This window comes from Amaranthus tricolor, chromosome 3, assembly GCF_026212465.1.
Source record: "Amaranthus tricolor cultivar Red isolate AtriRed21 chromosome 3, ASM2621246v1, whole genome shotgun sequence".
Classification (NCBI taxonomy): Eukaryota; Viridiplantae; Streptophyta; class Magnoliopsida; order Caryophyllales; family Amaranthaceae; genus Amaranthus; species Amaranthus tricolor.
The window spans coordinates 37064611-37083850 of record NC_080049.1 but is presented as its reverse complement, the minus strand read 5'-3'; the positions used below and the strand labels follow the sequence as shown (position 1 = coordinate 37083850).

Sequence of the window (19240 nt, the reverse complement as noted above, 5' to 3'; positions counted from 1 at the left end):
ATTCATCTTTCAACCTAATTTTATTAATAATGATCTCTTTTAAAAGGTCGTCATCCTCTCTTTCTTACTTTTTTTCTACCCCACCATAATTTTTCTCCCTTAGTTCATCTGACATTTATCTTTATTTTTTATAATAATATTTTTATGTACAAAGTTAATATAATTTTTTATTTGATTAAAATAGATATACTTTTTTATTAATTATAAAATTATTCTTTTAATAAAACTAATATTTTTTAATAAATATAAATGTAGACATTAATAATAATTAAGGAAAATTCGTTAAATTCAAATAAAGATTACAATGCGCATACATAAAATAAATACAAAAATTAAAAAAATTAAATTTTAAATGATACATTAATTGCGGTTCCTTCCAAACTTTTGCCGGATATTTTCAACCAAGTCATCTTTTAAGGATAAATGTGTTTGTCGATCTTCAACAGCATCCCTATTTGCCAAGTATCGGTTGATATCAACAATTCTATCTGTGTAATACTCAAACTCATCATTTAATCCACTTGTACCTTCCGATTGATCTTGTGGGCGATCTCCCATGAACTCTCTACCATCAGCATTGTGTGTATATGTATCTCTTTCATCTTCTACTATCATATTATGCATAATTATACAAGAAGTAATTATATCAAAGAGTCGTTCTTCATCCCAAGCAAGGGAGGGCTTTCTAATTATTGCAAATCGAGCTTGTAACACCCCAAATGCTCGCTCCACATCCTTTCTTGCTGCTTCTCGATGTTGAACAAATAACCTTGCTTTTGGTGTTTGTGGTTCAGTACGTAATAGACTGAATAAAAGTAGCCCATTTAGGATAAATGCCATCAGTGAGATAGTAAGCCATACCGTATTGATTTTCATTCACCGTGAAATTGACAGGTGGTGCCCTTCCTTCAAACGAATCAACTAAAAGAGGTGATCGATATAGCACGTTGAGATCATTATATGAACCTGGCATCCCAAAAAAGGCATGCCATATCCATAAGTCATGATCAGTGACTGCTTTAAGAATTAATGTTGCAACACCAGCTCGGCCTTGATATTTCCCTTTCCATGCTGCTGGGCAATTCTTCCACTCCCAATGCATGCATTCAACACTACCAATCATGCCAGGAAATCCTCGTTCTTCACTAAAGGCCAATAATCTCGTCAAATCTTGTGGTGTCTGTTTTCTCAAATAATGTTGCCCAAATTGGTTGATTATTCCCTTTGTGAAATGAGTGAGTGCTTTTCATGTTGTGCTTTCGCTAATTCGGAGGTACTCATCAACTTGATCAGCAGCCACCCCGTATGCTAACATACGAAGAGCTGCAGTACACTTTTGTAAAGCACTTAGACCTTTTTTACTATTTGCATCAATGTTGGTAGTGAACCATGGATCGTTGTTGGAGACAGCTTCCATTATCCGTAAAAATACATGTTTCCTCATCCTAAACCTATGTCGAAACAATCTAGAAGAATATATAGGATTTTCAGCAAAATAGTCATTAAATAGTTGGGAATGACCTTTTGAATGGTCTCTCTGAATTCGACATTTTTTTTTGTACTCACCCTTGGTTGTAGTGTTGAAAGAATAGAAGGAATAGCGTATTGAAAGGCATAATCAATCATATTATCTATTAGTTCATTCTCTTCATCAGAAGATGAAGAACTTGAAGTGGATGAGGAAAAATTGAATTTATAAAGACTCATTTTGAAGTTATACATCGAATTGAATGTGGATGTGCATATATATAATATTATGCATGCCAAAAGGTGATGGAAAGGAAAAAACTAATGCACCAAAAGGTGATCGAAATGAAAAGACTAATGCATGCCAAAAGGTGATGGAAAGAAAAGAACTAATGCTTGCCAAAAGGTGATGGAAAGATAAGAACTAATGCATGAAAACCTTACATGATTAAAACATCCTTTTAAAACATTACATAATTAAAACATCATTTTAAAACATTACATAATTAAACCATCATTAAAAACAATATATAATTAAAACATAATCAAGACATTACATAATTAAACCATCTACTAACGATTGTAATTCTGAAAGTAATGTCCAAGTTGAACCATCATATCATTTTCCCATGGCTGAAGAGTTTGCTTTTTGCTTAATGTTTGATAGATATCCCAATTCGTTCGATATTCTTCTATTTTAAGTTGTTTTTGTTTTCAGGCTTCTTTTTGTTTTTGAACTTCTGTCTTCTCCTTCATTATTTCTGAATTAAGTCGAGGATTCTCTCCAAATGCACTCAAAGTTTGAATTGATTGATCTATAACCATTTTCCCAGTCATGCGAGCCTTAGCCTTCTTCACACCCTCAGGGCGAGTAGATGATCCTCCTTGAGATTCACTTGATGGTGTTTCAGAATCTTTTTCTAACCTTGATCTTTTTCCACTACTTTCACTACTAACACAACCAGTTGGTTGTTGATCAAATCGTTTTTTTTATTACTTTTTATCACCTGCTTCCACTTGTTATACTTTCCTCAAATTTTTCATTGCTCAATCAAGTTAAAGTTACCGTGTTTTCTTTGATGGATTAAATGGACTACTTTAAGCACATCTTCGTCTCTCGTGCCACTCTTCTTCCTCTTAAGAGCCTCGTCATAACTTCCAGACCACTTCAAACATGTTGGAGCAACTCTACCCCAATGACATTTAAGCATATCAGGGGTTCTTCGTGGGATTAGATAAGATCGTTCCATCCTCGCTGCTTCATAAGCTTCCTTAACTTTTTGCCACCTCACTCTTATCTTTTGGTTGGTGCTCACAATTGAATTTGTACTTGTGTTCATGACTGAACATATGAGAGCAATATTTTCAATCAAATCTCAACTTTTCTTTGAAGGTATAGGGGCTTTATCATTAGGAAGCTGTTGAGATGGTTGAATCAATTGAGTGAAGCTCAGTGGTAAACCAAATTGTGAAAGTAGATCTTGAAATGATGGATGGGTGTAAAGACCAGCATCAACATGATGAACAGAATTTCCTCCATCTTCACCATATTGATCATCTTGATCATTTCCTTTATTCTCATCATTATCATCATCATCATCATCATCATCATCATCGTACTCCATCTCATTTTCGTCTAAACTTTCACCCATTATCAGAGTTGAATAGTTATCAATATTAGAATTAAAATTGTGAGATTGATGATGGTGGTGAAACATAGTTTGAGAATTTTGAGTATTTTGAGGAACATAATAAGATGAATTTGGGATATTTTGAGGAATATAGTAAGAAGAATTTGGAGTATTTTGAAAAAAATTGAGGATTTTGATGCTGAATTTGAGCACTTTGATTGTTAGAAGATTTTTTTCTTTTTTTTTTACAAGGATTTCTTCCATAATTTGGGTTATTTGAATCCATATTTTTTTTGGGGATTTTTAAAATGATTATTTTGGTATTTTTTAACAAAAAAAAAGTAGCAAAATAAGAAGAAAATATGTAAATATAAAAAGGATGACCGTTGGTACAATTTTTTTTTTTATAAAATAAATACGAAAATAGCCGTTAATTACAATAAACGACTATTTTGGCAGCCAATCAGAAGTCGGCAGGTGGAAGGGGCGCAGTAGGCGTGTCAGGGAGGCAGCCTTCTTTTTTTCATCATCCAATCCCTGTGCGATACGTGGCGTAATTTTTTGAAAAAAGAATTAGATGACCGTTTGAGAGATCAGGTCATATAATGACCAAATTCTTCAATATTTTTCATGACTAACTTTATTTTAGGTCACTATTAATAGGCTTTTTACCTTTATTTAGTCATATGACCTCTAACTCTCCTAAGATTAGGAGTTTGTTCTCAACTATCTCTCTTAAACAATTTAAGAGATATATTTCAATAAAACATAAATAATAAAAGTTATTAATGCAAATCATAAATTTTTATATGGATATAATGATGATGATTTATTTTCCTATGCAAAATATCAGTGTTATCGAATGTTTAACACTCACTACAAGACTAGATATTTTATTTTAATAAAAATGATATACTTTTAGTTTTGCTTAGCTGGACACTCATATAGATATCCATGTTAGATATAAGGTGCCAAATCCGGGTAACAAATGACTCGAAAGCCGAAACCTGAAATAAATTGAGCGTATTCCCTTTGAGACAAAACAATAACATGTTTACAAATTCTTAAAAAAAAACAGTCTCACGGTGAGACTATTTATACTAAGTTAGTTTAATGTAGATTTACTATTTCAAAGTGATCACTAAAAGAAATAAACCAATTGTATATGGACTCGTCTCATGATAAGTCGGTCTCATATAAGACTTATTGGATAATGTTTTATCATTCTTGCAAATTGGTGGTTGAGGTATGAAATTTATTAAAATTTTGGGCTTTTATAAATTAAAACTTGGGCTTGCTGATGCCGCCATTGGGTTTGGGCTTTTCTCAATTGCTGTTCGCAACTGGACAAACCCATGAAAATTTGATTAAAATAAGATTATTTCACAACTTAATTCCAAAAATAAGCTTTGTGAAAACTTAATTTCCAAAATAAGTGTCCGTACATCCAAACCTAGCCTTGGAGTAAGTCGCTGTTACTAACAGTGAAAGATTAAAAAAAAAAAATTAAAAGTCATAAGTCGCTGTTACTAACAGCGACTTAGGGAGTTGACCAGTCAACTCCTTAAGTCGCTGTTAGTAACAGCGACTTTAAGGTTAACTGATCAACTCCTTAATCTCGTAGGTTGGAATGAGGAAGTAATTGAGAACTGGAAACTTAAAATTCATTAAGTCGCTGTTACTAACAGCGACTTGAAAAAATTTTTTTTTTTTTTAAAGTCGCTGTTAGTAACAGTGACTTACTCCAAGGCTAGGTTTGGATGTACGAACGCTTATTTTGGAAATTAAGTTTTCACGAAGCTTATTTTTGAAATTAAGTTATTAAAACATATTATTATATTCAAATTTTCACAAACCCATCATGTTGGGTTTGTGTTAATTTCAAGAATTAAACAAGTGCACTATCCATACACTGATACACAGCTGTTAGAATTTTAAAAATGACTATCTTAATATTTATGATAATAAATACTTTCTCCGTCTCATAGAAATTGCATTATTTTTCATTTTAGTCCGTTCTACTTAATTTGTATTATTTTTATTTTTGAAAATGACTCACTATTTTCTTTCAATCTCCTCCATACATTTTTACTCTCTTTTAATTCTATTCACACTATTTATTTTTTATTTATTTATTACCACTTTCTTAAAAATAACTTAATTTCTCCTTAATGCAAATCAAAGAGGACAGAGTAGTATTTTAATTAATTTAGCTGGATTATTCACCCTAATTCAAAACCGTCTTATAATAAGACTGTCTTAAATAAGTATTTGTACTAAAGAATGGACAATTTTGAAAATTATTGTATTAATTTTGATCTTGTGCATGAAGGTTATTGATACAAATTCAATTCTCACCATCTACAAAAATTATATATTTTCATCTTTTCTTATCTATATTAAAATTTGAGTTTTAGATCAGTGCCAATAAAAGTGAATAATATTAGTGTGATTAGCTTTCAAAGCAAATCATTATAACCATATAGATTGAACTTCATTATTTGGATATAAAATCTAAATGGTTGATTTTAAAATGATTAAAATGCAATTACAATATTTTAAATAAATTCTAATACGTTTATTTTTTTTGATTAAAATGATTTTGAAATGATTCGAGCTATCAATATATTTATATTTTGTGATAACTTAATAATTACTAAATATTTAATTTATATTTTAACACAAATTAAAATAATAAATTAAATGTCTAGGAAGTATTTTCAGTGGGGCATTTGTTTGCTATGAACGTGGAAACATTATATTAGAAGAATTATGTGATTATAAATATAAAAGGGACAAGTAGTAAGGCATTCCTCACTTGACTTGGAAGCAATCCCGTAGATAGTTGACCATTCAAAGTTTTCATTATATCCGAGGCCGAACGGATTATTTGTCGCAATTGCCTCGTTTTTGTATCCACAAAATTATCTTTCAAAAAGACTATCATAATTACAGGATTACCCTAAAATATTTTTTAATAACAAAATCAATCGATATAAAAATGGTTAGATCAAACTCAAATGTTTCTTCTATTTTAAATTACTTCTAACATTAGAATAATGGTACTATTTATTCATCACTTTTAATTTGTAATTAGTTTTTAATCTATAAGTTAAAACATAGTTAAATGAAATTTATTTTAATTCGTCTCATTGCAAAGATTATTAATATCAAATATTTATAATTTTTAATTATACTTAATTAAAAATATTAAATATTAAATTAATATATTAAACTGCATGAAAAAATGAAAAAATAAAACGTTAGCAACAGAGAAATTATGAAGGAAATAACTTATCATTAGGAATATATTCAAACACACGTGACAACATATGCAGGGAATGAAGATCAACGTTATCAATTTAATTCTACAATCTCAAACAACTCTCTATTACATCAGATTATATATAGGTGGTGATCATGGGTTATTCTAGAACAGAAAAATAGCTCTTTTTTATTTATAGCTACAACCTACAAATGAAGGTAAAAGTGAATCAGTAAAGACTTGTTTGATATTGCTATGATTCATCAAAGTTATATAATATATGTTCATTAATAAATAAAAAATTAGTTATATTTATTGAGAATATAATGATTTTGAAAACTAACAATTAAATAGTAAAAATAATTTTTTCTAGTTTTCTATTTTAGGCCTTTAATTTAAAAAAAAATTAAATAATAAATGGGCTTTATTTTTCGATATTTTTTACTTTCGTATTTTAGATTCAAAACCAAAAATATAATTTGCTAAAGTAATAAAAGTTATAATATATTCGATCTCTTATTTCAAATATTATTATTTTTTCATTTAGAGCAAATACTATTTTACAGTTTTTTTTCATAAAAGGATTTGAGTTAATTGTCTTTTGTTTAGTTGTATACTATTGTTTATGACAACTACGCCTTCTTTCAATCAATGTTCTTCTTTTTCCTTATCAAACTTTCCACATTATTTCTCGCTATTGCTTTGAAAAATCCTGCAATTTCCAGAACAAGGGTGACTTAACCCATAATAGAAATTTGTTCTTTGAAATGAGCAATTTTAGGTTAATAACTGTTATTTTGCCAATTTGATAAATTATATTCATATGGGAAGATTTAATAGAATGATATTTTTTAAATTATAAGTTATTTTTTTGTGTTTCACTCACTTATTTTATTACTAATATTTTTTTTTTATGGTGATTTACAAATTATTGTAATTAATTAGTATTTTCTATTCTTAAAATAGGATAATTAATTATTAATTACTACCCAATCGTATAGCTTGTACGTGTTTAAAATGACATTAAAAAAAGACAAGCCCACTTATGAGCAAGTTGTCACAAAGCGCCACATTAATCATTATATTCCAAGCGAAACCACTTTACATGTTAGTCCCAAAGATGTGGGTCCCAAACTTTCTATATAATCAATTGTCTTCGTCTTACTCTTCATTTATTCACACTTCCCTCAATCATTAAATCTTCTTAACCTAATTATTTTGAGGTCAATTCGATTTAATGTTTTTTATTTTCACCAAATAATAAAATTAATATACAATCAAAAAATCTAATTAACAAGATCAAGTTTAATTTAGTACAAAATAAATCCAATTTAATGATGGAATATGTATAGTGCAAAGAAGAAAAATAAACAAAATAAAAATAAAATTACGTGTAAATCAACAAAAATAATTTGATTTTGGTGAAATTAAGATGAAGAGAACAATTACTCCCTCTGTTAATTTAATTTTGTTATATATCCTTCATTTTTTTTATTCATTTTAAGTTTTTTACTTTAAAAGAAAAAATTTAAATTTGATTTTTGAGGTATATATTAAAGACAAATATATTCATGTGGGATCTTATTAGATTCGTTTTGATGCAAAGAATTTTAATATATTTTTTACAATTTTTTATGATGTGTACTTGGAGATATTAAAGGTTAAAATTTGCTTTGAAATATGTGCAAAAAGTAAAGCGGAAAAACAAAAAGGAACTAAGGTTTTATAATATTTAAAACTGATTAACTTCAAATTGTGTCACATCACTACAACAAAATTTGCTTTAAGTGGGATATATTTAGCTGACATTTAATTTAAATGTCATTGCCTCAAATTTCTAATGATATATATAGTGGATTTAGCTGACATAGGATCTGAAGATATTTCTCATAAATGCAACTATAGACTATAGTAACAATTACATATGCCACTATTGCCCAAGTAAAGTATCAGTAAATCACTTTATAATGAAACTTAAAATAAAAACCAACAATTATTAAACTAAAAATATAAATCAATGACATTTTTTTAATGCCATTAAAATCAATGACGCGAAAAGTTAAATTTATTATAGTGCGTATATCAAATATAAAGGACAAACAAGTAACTTGCTAATATTATAATTTTAAAAGTGATATTCAGTCGTTATATTATTTATTTTTTCTTAATTGACTTCCTTATTCACTTTAATAATTATGTTGAATTCACTTTAAATCAATTATATATATTTAAAATTTCTAAAAATAAATATGATCCTATACATACAATTAAAATTAGTCAAATCATAATAAATTACAAGAATGAAAATCAAAGCCATAAATGATTTATATAGCTTATTAATATAAGTTCAATAAGTAAAACAAAAGTGGAAAGATCAAAGCTTTAAGTGAGGACAAAAGTTTTAAAAAGATACTACGATTTGCATAATTTAAAATAAATAATAGCAATATAATAACCGAAACGAGGTGAATATAAAGCAATTAGGTAATGTTTAATGCATTTTATGTTTTTAATAAAAAAAAACCATAATTGACTATTTCATGTGGTTGTTTAGCTTTATGAAGTAACATTTTTTGCTTAGTTTATTACGCAACATTTGTGACTTAATGTATTATGTGTAGGTTTAAAGCTGCCACTCCTAATATCAACCGTATTATTACAGTAGATAGTATATCTAAAGTCTAAACACCACACGTACACTACAAGAAATGCCTCAATAATTAGGTGAGTGCAAGACTAAATGTCTCCATTATATGCAATTTATTCAAAACCGCATTAATATTATTAACTAAACATATACTAAGATATATACAAAATAAGTAGTTATGTTAGAAAACTACATTTTAAGGTCTCGTCTGGATTTTAGGTACTTAAGGATAATATATTACGGGGCATTAATTTTAGGTATTTTGTTTGCCCTTAATGAGATAACTTTTTACAAGGTGTACTCTATTACTCTAAAATAGAGGGTAATGTTTACCTTAAACCCCCATAAAGTAAATATTTTCAGAAAAAAGATATCAATTCGAATAGCTATTGAAGATAACTTCAATTTTGTATGTTTGCAGCTTTTCTTGTCTAGTTTGTTGGAAAATTTTCAAAACTTGAGTTACATTATTTTCACCAAATAAATGCCAAACTTTGTGACATTTACTCCAAATAATTATTTTCTCCCTTGCTAAGTTTCCTGTATTATTTCTTCAATATTTTTCTCTCCCCAAATTAATAAAGAAATTCCAGACGAACCCAAAATAGTAAATATTCCATCTGCCCCGTAAAAATTGCAAAAAACACAACTATTTTTTAAGGGGTAGGACAAAATGTTTACAATATGGAAAAAGAGAATAAATGAGATAAAACGAAAAGATGGATGTGTGATTAAGAATCAAAAAATCAGTTTGGATCATAACTATAAATAAAATTGAAGCAAATTCTTTAAGATAGACTAAAAAGAAAATTTGCGAAAGTAGGAACTAAATAAGCATTAACGACCTGTTTGGTAGGTAGTAATAAACGGTGGTAATGGAAATAAAAAATAGTGTAATTTTAGTTGAAAAATCTATTGGCTACCTTAATGGCCATGTGTGTCCAACTTCAATCATCTCATTGTCTTTATAAAATTCATTCCAATGCATTATCATTGGGAAAGATGGTATTAGGTGGTAATGGAAATTTGTAAAAAAAAATTTTGTAATCAAAGTTTCATTACCATGGGAATGATATGAAATTTTTGATGAAATTTTACACTATAAATCATTTCCATCACCACCATTTAGTACCACTAACCAAACGGGCCGTAAGGGGTCGCTTGGATAGAGTATAAATATTTAAAGGGGTTAAAAAAGTCAAACTAGTGAAATAAAGGTGAGTGGAGGTGCAAATGAAGTTATTGAAATACTTGTCATAGAATGTGAGTAAACAAAAAAAGTGAATAAAAACGGATGATGATTTTCTTTATTTAGAGGAAATTATTCCCCGCCCTTCCTTAGGGTAAATTTATACCCCAATATGAGAGAAATAATTGTTATTTTATCCATCTTTATTACCTTTTAACAAATTCTTGCACCACTCTAACAACCAAATTCCTTTAATTTTCTACGTAGTTAACTTTATTTTCTTACTTTGACTTTTTGTTTACCTTTAAATATTTACATTCAATGCAAACGAGCGCTTAAACTGATCCAACTACTCAATGTATATATACTAAAGGCAGGGATGGCCTGAAGCTATCTAACTGGATTTCCATTATGTATTTTGAGTTGACTCAATACCAAATGAATTTAATTTAATCTTATTGAGACCCAATTGAGTTAGCAGATTTACAAACTAAATTAAGCTATAAAAAATTTAGTTAAATCCAAATATTAATTGAATAAAAATTTACATCTAACCATAAAAAAATCGAGTCCAACTTGATGTTAACAAAAACCCACCAATCTTAAACCAAAATTCAATATGGCATTCCATTCGAGACCAACTGATTTCAAAACTAACCCAAAATTTTGAATCATAAAACTTGTAGAAATATTGAAAACCACAATCCATAAAGACTTAAAAATGATTTATACAGATCGCAGGTAATTAATCCATGTACAATAATTATAGTGCAACATTTTACAGGGAGAACATAATTCTACAACGTTAACTTATTAGACATAGAAGTAATATAATATAATATGTGCATTAACAAAATTACTTAAAATAACTTAGACTACCCTTTAATCTTTATGTAGCATTGTTATGAAAAGATAAGTGTTCCACCTTTTGAGGCATTTTTAATTTGACTACCCCCGGCCCTCTCTCCCTCATGGAAATAGATTTGATTTGTTGACGAGATTAATAATATATTGCAAAGTTTATCATCAAATGAGAAAATAATGTATTTTTTTTTAATTTTAATCTATAATTAATATAGTTTTTTTTTTTCAAAAAAAGAAAAAATTGTATAAAGTAAGCCGAAATAACCATTTAAATAGAATTCATAAGCAAAAAATCATTAAACAAAGCTGAATATCAAAATTCATCGCTTCCATTTTCTAACTTTTTATCGTCATAATTGCAATTTGATATATGTCGTACATATTAGATTTTTTGAATTTAGAGTACGTGTATGAAAACTTTTCCTTTAAGTCTAAAATTTCTTTATCTTAATATAAAATTGGGACATAAAATAAATTAAAATGGAAGAGTCGAAAGAAGGACATTCCACCAGTACTCTTTATTTATCACTTCACTTTTAAAAATACTTTTTGGCTTGTACCAAACATTGTCTAAGAATATAGTTCTATTTTTAAGCTCAAAATTTCCTGCAATTACGTGTTAATATTGACTTTGCTATAATTATGTACTCTTGTAATAATTGATTACTCAATAATGCCATGCATGATGCATGATGCATGATACTTTTCATGCCAACCTAATGTATTACAGTATTAATGTAAGTTCAACTTAGTAATTATTATGAATTACTATAAAAGCTTTTACACATCCAACTTGACCCTGAATCTTGACAATTAGTTATACTTGTAACTTGCCCACTTTTGGGTAGCTAGGTTGATGATTGTCTTTCATGCTTGATGACTGGTGATGTATAAATTAAACATAATATATTCAAAAATTTTAGTATAAACAAATATTTAAACTTTAAAACACAATTTTTACTATGTTCATATTAATACAGATTTAAACCAGAAATCAAAAGATTACGGTCAATTATATCCAAATAGAAAGAGCTATCCCCACAAGGAGATATATATGAGGAACGTCGATCAATCATAACCCAAAATACAAAGTCATAGTTATTATCGACATAATTAATCAATTTCTATATACATCAAAGGATTATTAACACATTTATTACACTACTAGACTAAAAAATTAATAATAACCCAAAATTAAATTAATACTATTTCATTGGATGGAGGAATACCATTTTTAGGGTGTGGCATCATGCATGAGAATAATTATATGTACATGAAAGTTTAATTGTACCTACTTTTGTTGGTTACGTAAAACCTACCTTCTTCTATTAGTTTCCTAATTGTTATGTAATGTATGTAGTCAATTATGACAGCAACTATTTATTCTGTAGCATCCAAATAATAGACTACTAATGTTCAATAATAAACACATGGAAGGGACCATTAATGTAATCTCGCACCTTTATTTTTCCAATAATTTTATTTATTAATTTTAACGTAAGATATTTGATCCAAAGGAGCGTCATCATAAGACTAAGTGTCTAAGCTAAGACTCTTCGCTTTCTGAATCGGACAAAAATTGGCAGTGGTTGGAATACTTCTATCATGTCCAGTCCAACTGATCCAACCTAATTAAGCTTTACTGTAATTGCATTTATAAACAAATAATAATTCAATACTTTTTTCCAATTCATTTTATTTGTCTCTAATTTATACCCTTAATATTTATAATTATGCATAATAAAAAATAATTGATTAATGGCTATTGAATTGACTGAAATTTTTAACTCTGGTTGAAATACTTGCAAAATTAAATCAAAGACAGAATTGACATTTGTTTAATCAAATAATAAGAATTCAAAATTTATATGATCTAATTATAAAACAAAATTATCCAATAATTTAACTTTTATAATTTCTGATTAATTTGACCTAATTATAAAACAATATTGTCCAATTAATTAACTTTTATATTCCCTCTGTTCTTTTCAGTTTATCCACTTTACTTTTTACACGTTTTTCAAAGCAAATGTTAAGCTTTAATACCTCTAAATACGCATCATAAATAATGCAAAATTTATATATTTAAAAATTTTGCATCAATACGTATCTAACAAGATCTCATACACTACAAAAAACTATTGAATTAGCGATGGAAAAATAGCGAGGGTAAGAGTTGGTCGCCCCTGGCGACGGCAAGGCGAGAGACGGTTTAGTCGCCAACTGAGAAAGTACATTGGCGACGGGATTAGTGGTCGCCAAAAGCATTTTTTCTTTTTTTTTTATTATTTTAATATTTGGCGATGGATTCTGTGGTCGGCATTTCGTCGCCAATAAAGACAGTATTTTTTTATTTTTATTTTAATGCTGGGCGACGAGTGAGGGTTGTCGCCATCAAGACCGGAATTTTTTTTATTTTATTTTAACTGTTGGCGACGACAACATTAATCGCCATTTCGTCGCTATTTTTTGTTTTATATTTTTTTTAAAATGAAGGCGATGGTACGGTTGGAAGCCCTTTGGTCGCCGTGCTTTTTGAATTTGAATTCAAAAGTGGCGATGGGTTTGTAATCGTCGTGTTGCCGCCATGTTAAGTATAAATAAGACGCAGAATTGTTGTGCATCGCATATTTCGGAAACTAAAGAATTAGAAGAGGTTAGTGATTTTCTTATTCTATTATGTAGCTTGTTTTTTATTTTTATATGAGTTGTTTTATATATTTTTATTATTTATATTTAATTTTTATTGTCATTAATTTGATTTAAATTTATTATTAAATTAGTACATATTTTATTTCCTTTGTTATTTACTTGAGTTTTTTTATATTTTTTATTATTTTATATTTTATTTTTATTGACATTAATTTGCTTTAATAATTTTTATTAGAATAATTATATTATTATCATATATTGTTATTTTCATTAACTTACTTTACTAATCAGTTGAATAATTATGTTATTATATTATATATAGGTGTTAAAAATAAATTTTAGGCAAGAAAGAAGTTGGATGTACAACCGACGAAAAAATGAAAAGTTTAGTTTAAGATTTATGAGAGGGTTGGGAGAGTTTTTAGATTTTGCTCGTACAAAAAACATGAGTTCTGAGATTAAATGTCCTTGTAAAAAGTGTAAAAATTGTGGTTATAAGGAACCAGATGAAATAAGAGAACATCTAATGAGAAGGAGTTTTGTTGAAAATTACTATGAGTGGGAATATTGAAAAAATACAGAGATAGAAACAACATCTGATGTTGTAGCGGTAGTGGGAGAGCAATCGTCAAACAGTCCAAATCCATACTCACAGATGGTGCATAATGCAGTAGCTAATGTATTTCCAGACACTTATCATCAGTTTCTTCCCTCCCAGTATGATGTAGTGTCAGTAGATAATGAACCACCGGTACACGTTGACGAATATCCAAACCCTCAGTGTCGACAGTTCTTTAAAATGTTAAATTCTGTAAATAGTCCTTTATTTAAAGGTTGTAAAAATCACACCAAGATGTCTATTATTGGTCGACTTACAAACCTGATGACAGACCATCGTCTCACTGAGAGGTGTTACGACGATATTTGTGCTATTGTAAACGAAGTGTTACCAGAACAGAATACGATGGTAAACAACTTCTATGAAACGAAAAAACAAATAGCTGCCCTTGGATTACCCATTGAGAAGATAGATTGTTGTCCTAACGGATGTATGATATATTGGGGGAATAATGCGAATGCAACATGCTGTTATATTTGTAAAACTTCTATATGGAGAAGAAACAGTAAAGGCGATAAGGTTTCGCAGAAACAATTTCATTATTTCCCCCTGGGCCCCAGATTACAAAAATTGTATGCTTCAGAGGCAACAGCTAGGCATATGAGGTGGCATGCAGAGCACCGCACTAAAGATGGAGAGATGATACATCCGTCCGATGCTGAAGCGTGGTTGATATTTAACGACATGCATCCAGACTTTGCAATGGAGACTCGAAACGTTCGGCTTGGTCTGTGTACAGATGGTTTTAACCCCTTTGGAAGTTCCAGTCAACAGTATTCATCGTGGCCTGTCATTGTCACACCATACAATCTTCCGCCATGGATGTGCATGAAGAAGCCGTATATGTTCTTGACCGTGATTGTCCCTGGGCCGAGTAATCCAAAGCACAATATTGACTTATATCTTCAACCACTAATACAAGAGCTGAATATGCTATGGGAGGAATGTATTTGTACATTTGATGTGTCAAGAAAGGAGAATTTCCAACTGCGAGCAGCTTTAATGTGGACGATCAATGATTTTCTAGCTTATTCGATGTTTTCCGGGTAGAGTACTTCAGGCCGATATGCTTGCCCTTATTGCATGGATGATTCACAAGCCTTCTACCTTACGCATAGCATGAAGATGTGTTGGTTTGAGTGTCATAGAAGGTTTTTAGATAGAAGTCATCCCTATGGGAGAAATAGAACAAATTTTAGATCAGGCGTTGTTGAGAAAAGAGATCCACCTATTATTCGGACTGGACATGAATTGCTTGATGAATTAGACCAATTTGGTTTTTTGAGAGTCAATGAAGAAGATGCACCGGAACATAATAAAGAGGTTACTAAGTACTTTGCTGGATGGAAGAAGAGGAGTATATTCTGGGATTTGCCATATTGAAAAACTAACATGATTCCGACATAATTTGGATGTTATGCACATAGAGAAGAATGTTTTTAATAACATTTTCAACACTTTGTTGTGTGTGCCAAGTAAAACAAAGGATCACATCAAGGGTAGACACGATCTGCGTGAAATTTCGTGTATTCTCAAACCTTTATAGAATTAATAATTAATAATAATTCATGTAACACGTTATTATGATTATATACAGGTACGTCTATTCCTAAAGCATCCTATACATTAAATGAACAACAGATATGTGCTTTGCTTCAATGGTTGAAGAGTATTAGATTTCCCGATGGTTATGTGTTCAATATGGCAAGGAATATTAACATGACCAAGTATCAATTGTTCGGCATGAAAAGTCACGATTGTCATGTTTTCATGCAACGCTTAATTCCAATTGCATTCAGAGAATTGCTACCGGTGAAGGTTTGGGAAGCTCTTACCGAGTTGAGCTTATATTTATATGTAATTATTTAATATTTTGTAATAATTATAATATATATATATATATATATATATATATATATATATATATATATATATATATATATATATATATATATATATATATCAACAATAATTATAATAACAATACTAATAATAAATAAAAACAGTAATAATAATAATAATAATAATAATAATAATAATAATAATAATAATAATAATAATAATAATAATAATAATAATAATGATATTAACAATAATAATAATTATAATAACAATAACAGTAATAATAATAATAATAATAATAATAATAATAATAATAATAATAATAATAATAATAATAATAATAACAATAACAGTAATAATAATAATAATAATAATAATAATAATAATAATAATAATAATAATAATAATAATAATAATAAATATAATAATAATAATAATAATAATAATAATAATAATAATAATAATAATAAATATAATAATAATAATAATAATAATAATAAATATAATAATAATAATAATAATAATAATAATAATAATAATAATAATAATAACAACAACGGTAATAACAATAATAATAATAATAATGACAGTACAGCCGATTTTTTCCTTACTGCAGTACGCAAAGTTTGTCATTACCGAGGTGTGGCGACGTCCCAGCGACCGCCCTACTGGTTGCCTGTCTATAAAGGTCAAAACTTCTATCTTATCAGTCCAGATGGCGACGAACCGGCGACGAGAAGGTGGTCGCTAGTTCCCGATAGAAAAGACGTACTATTTTGCCCTAATTTGTGATTTCATACAACTCTATCTTCATTTTCCTTATACTTCTACATTTTCCTTATACGCCTCTTCAACTCTAAATTTTCTTTTCCTCCATTAATCTCATTCTTTATTAATTTTCTTTTCTCTTTTAATCTCGTCCTTATCGTCTTGTGGTTACTACTAATCTTCAACTCTATAATTCTCATCTTCTTATTAAAAGGTTAGTGATTATTGTTTAATTTTTTGAATTTTTTCAATGTTCTTGATGATTATGATGATAAATTATGTTTGAATGTTTTTTTTATGTTTGATTTCGAATTATGGAGTACATTGTCATCTTCAACATGTTTTTTCATGTTATTTCATGATGTTTATGTTGAATTATGTATTTTTTTTTTGATATTTTCGAATTATGGAGTATATTTTGAGCATGTTTAATGTGATAATTTTCAGATTTTTTTATTTTTAAATGTAATTTTCGAATTATGGAGTAACGCATTTTTTATCTAATGTTGTTATTTTGTTTCGTCATTTTTTGTTTGTTTTTTTTTCTAATATTATCGAATTATGGTATAACTTGAGCATGTTTAATGTTATTTCTATACATTTTTTTAATTATGGACTAATTTATATTTTTGATTAATGACATTTTTTTTAACATGTTTAGTGCTAATTTTTTCCAATTTCTTCTTTTTTCATATTTTAAATGATATTTTCGAATTATAGTATACTTTGAGCATGATTTATGTTATATTTTTCCAGATTTTTTTATTTAAAATGTAACTTTGGAAATTCAGAGTAATTTATTTTTAATATGATGTTATCATCTAGTTTCGATTTTTTTTTTTTTTTTTTTATATTTTCGAATTATGGAATTATAGAGTAATGTTTAGTTTGGGATGATAAAATTCATTACGTAAGTAGAAATGTTCATTTAATTGAATATTAGTTGTAGAATATGTCAATTGGGACATTTTATGGTGTAGATGAGATTGATTTTAGTTGAAAATAATATTAGGGTTTGAAATAAATATTATAGGCAAAATGAGCAGCGACCCTAATGATTGGGCTAGTGACATGTTCTTGAATAATTTGTCGACTAGCAACGACAACAATAGCGATGACGACAACAGTAACCGAGTTCATGGGAGTAGTGAAAATACTCCAAGTGATTCAATACATAATATGGAAGAGGACGATAGAGACGATCCTCGTCCGAATCTTCCATAGCTACCAACCATAAACAAGTAAATATTTTTATAATCTTAATATCATTAATATTTTTTCATTATTAAAATTTCATTGTAAACTAATTTTGTTAATTATTATAAGATTTAATCCGATATCTGGGAATACCATTGCATCAAAAATAAGGGCTATCTTTAATTACGGACAAGATATCGAAGGTAGTAGTTGGAAGGGTGTGACCAAACCCACCAAAGATTTTTATTTTAATGAATTTAAGGTAAAATTATTATTTAGTTGTTTATTTTCAGACTTTTTATATATAAATTATTTTAAGTATTTTATTTGATAAAACATTTATGTATTTAAAAACAATACAAATGGGACCCTCGCCTCGAACATTTCGTTCGGAGGTCATGGGAGGAAAAAGTCGCAAAGTGCTATGCGGATATGCTTTTCAAATGGCGCAGGATGTTGAAAAGCAAGGCTGAATTTAAACCTCCTTCCATCGATAATGAGATCTGGGCGCGATGGAAGGCTGATTGGGAACACCCAGATAATAAAGCTGTTTCGGCCAGGAATTCCTCCAATTGACGTGGAGGGAGACACAAAGCTGAAGCCACCCATATAGGTGGCTCAATCCCGCACGCCAGAACAATGCGGGATTTGGTGAGTATTTAGTTAATTAAGTAGAATTATATTGAATTTTTTTATTATCTTTTGTTTGATTTTTAATCGTTTTTTTTTAATATTTCAAGAACAATCGAAAGGTCAAAACCCACAGCCTATGAAATATTTACACGAACGCATGGGGTCTTTGACACTGAAACAGGGGATTGTTCCCAATGGACTAATAGCAAGTCACAAAAAGTTAACGTAATAATCTATTAAAACTTGTTTATTTGGTTTTTTTTCAAGTATCATTTAATACTTTGTTTATTTGTCATTGATTTCTTTGTTTTATTGAAGGATGAATATCGTTCTTTGATGGAATCCAACCTGCGACCCAAGTCAAATTTGGTTGGATGCTATTAAAAATGTAGAAAGCGGGTCGAACAAAAAAAACAAAAAAAGCAAAGAGGGATTTGAGGTTGGATCCGCCTCTCAAATTATTTAT

At 28.8% G+C, this 19240-nt stretch overlaps 1 protein-coding gene and 1 pseudogene across 1 annotated transcript; both read right to left on the bottom strand.

The window, feature by feature from the left end:
* Window positions 1-360: 360 nt before the first annotated feature.
* On the bottom strand, window positions 361-1550 carry LOC130808606 (uncharacterized; annotated as a pseudogene).
* A 631-nt stretch (window positions 1551-2181) lies between these two features.
* On the bottom strand, window positions 2182-2807 carry LOC130808605 (glutathione S-transferase T3-like). Its single transcript, XM_057674057.1, has 2 exons — window positions 2534-2807; window positions 2182-2387 (listed from the first exon to the last, which is right to left on the bottom strand). The coding sequence occupies exons 1-2, from the start codon at window positions 2805-2807 to the stop codon at window positions 2182-2184; spliced, it is 480 nt and encodes a 159-aa protein (XP_057530040.1).
* Between the last annotated feature and the right edge of the window lie 16433 nt (window positions 2808-19240).

Bases quoted from the DNA above. Each gene is read 5' to 3' on its own strand.
- LOC130808605 (XM_057674057.1), bottom strand. From the start codon at position 2,807: ATGAACACAAGTACAAATTCAATTGTGAGCACCAACCAAAAGATAAGA. The intron at 2,388-2,533 runs GTAACTTTAACT...GATCAAGGTTAG, and splicing joins AATCCATCAAAGAAAACACG to AAAAAGATTCTGAAACACCA.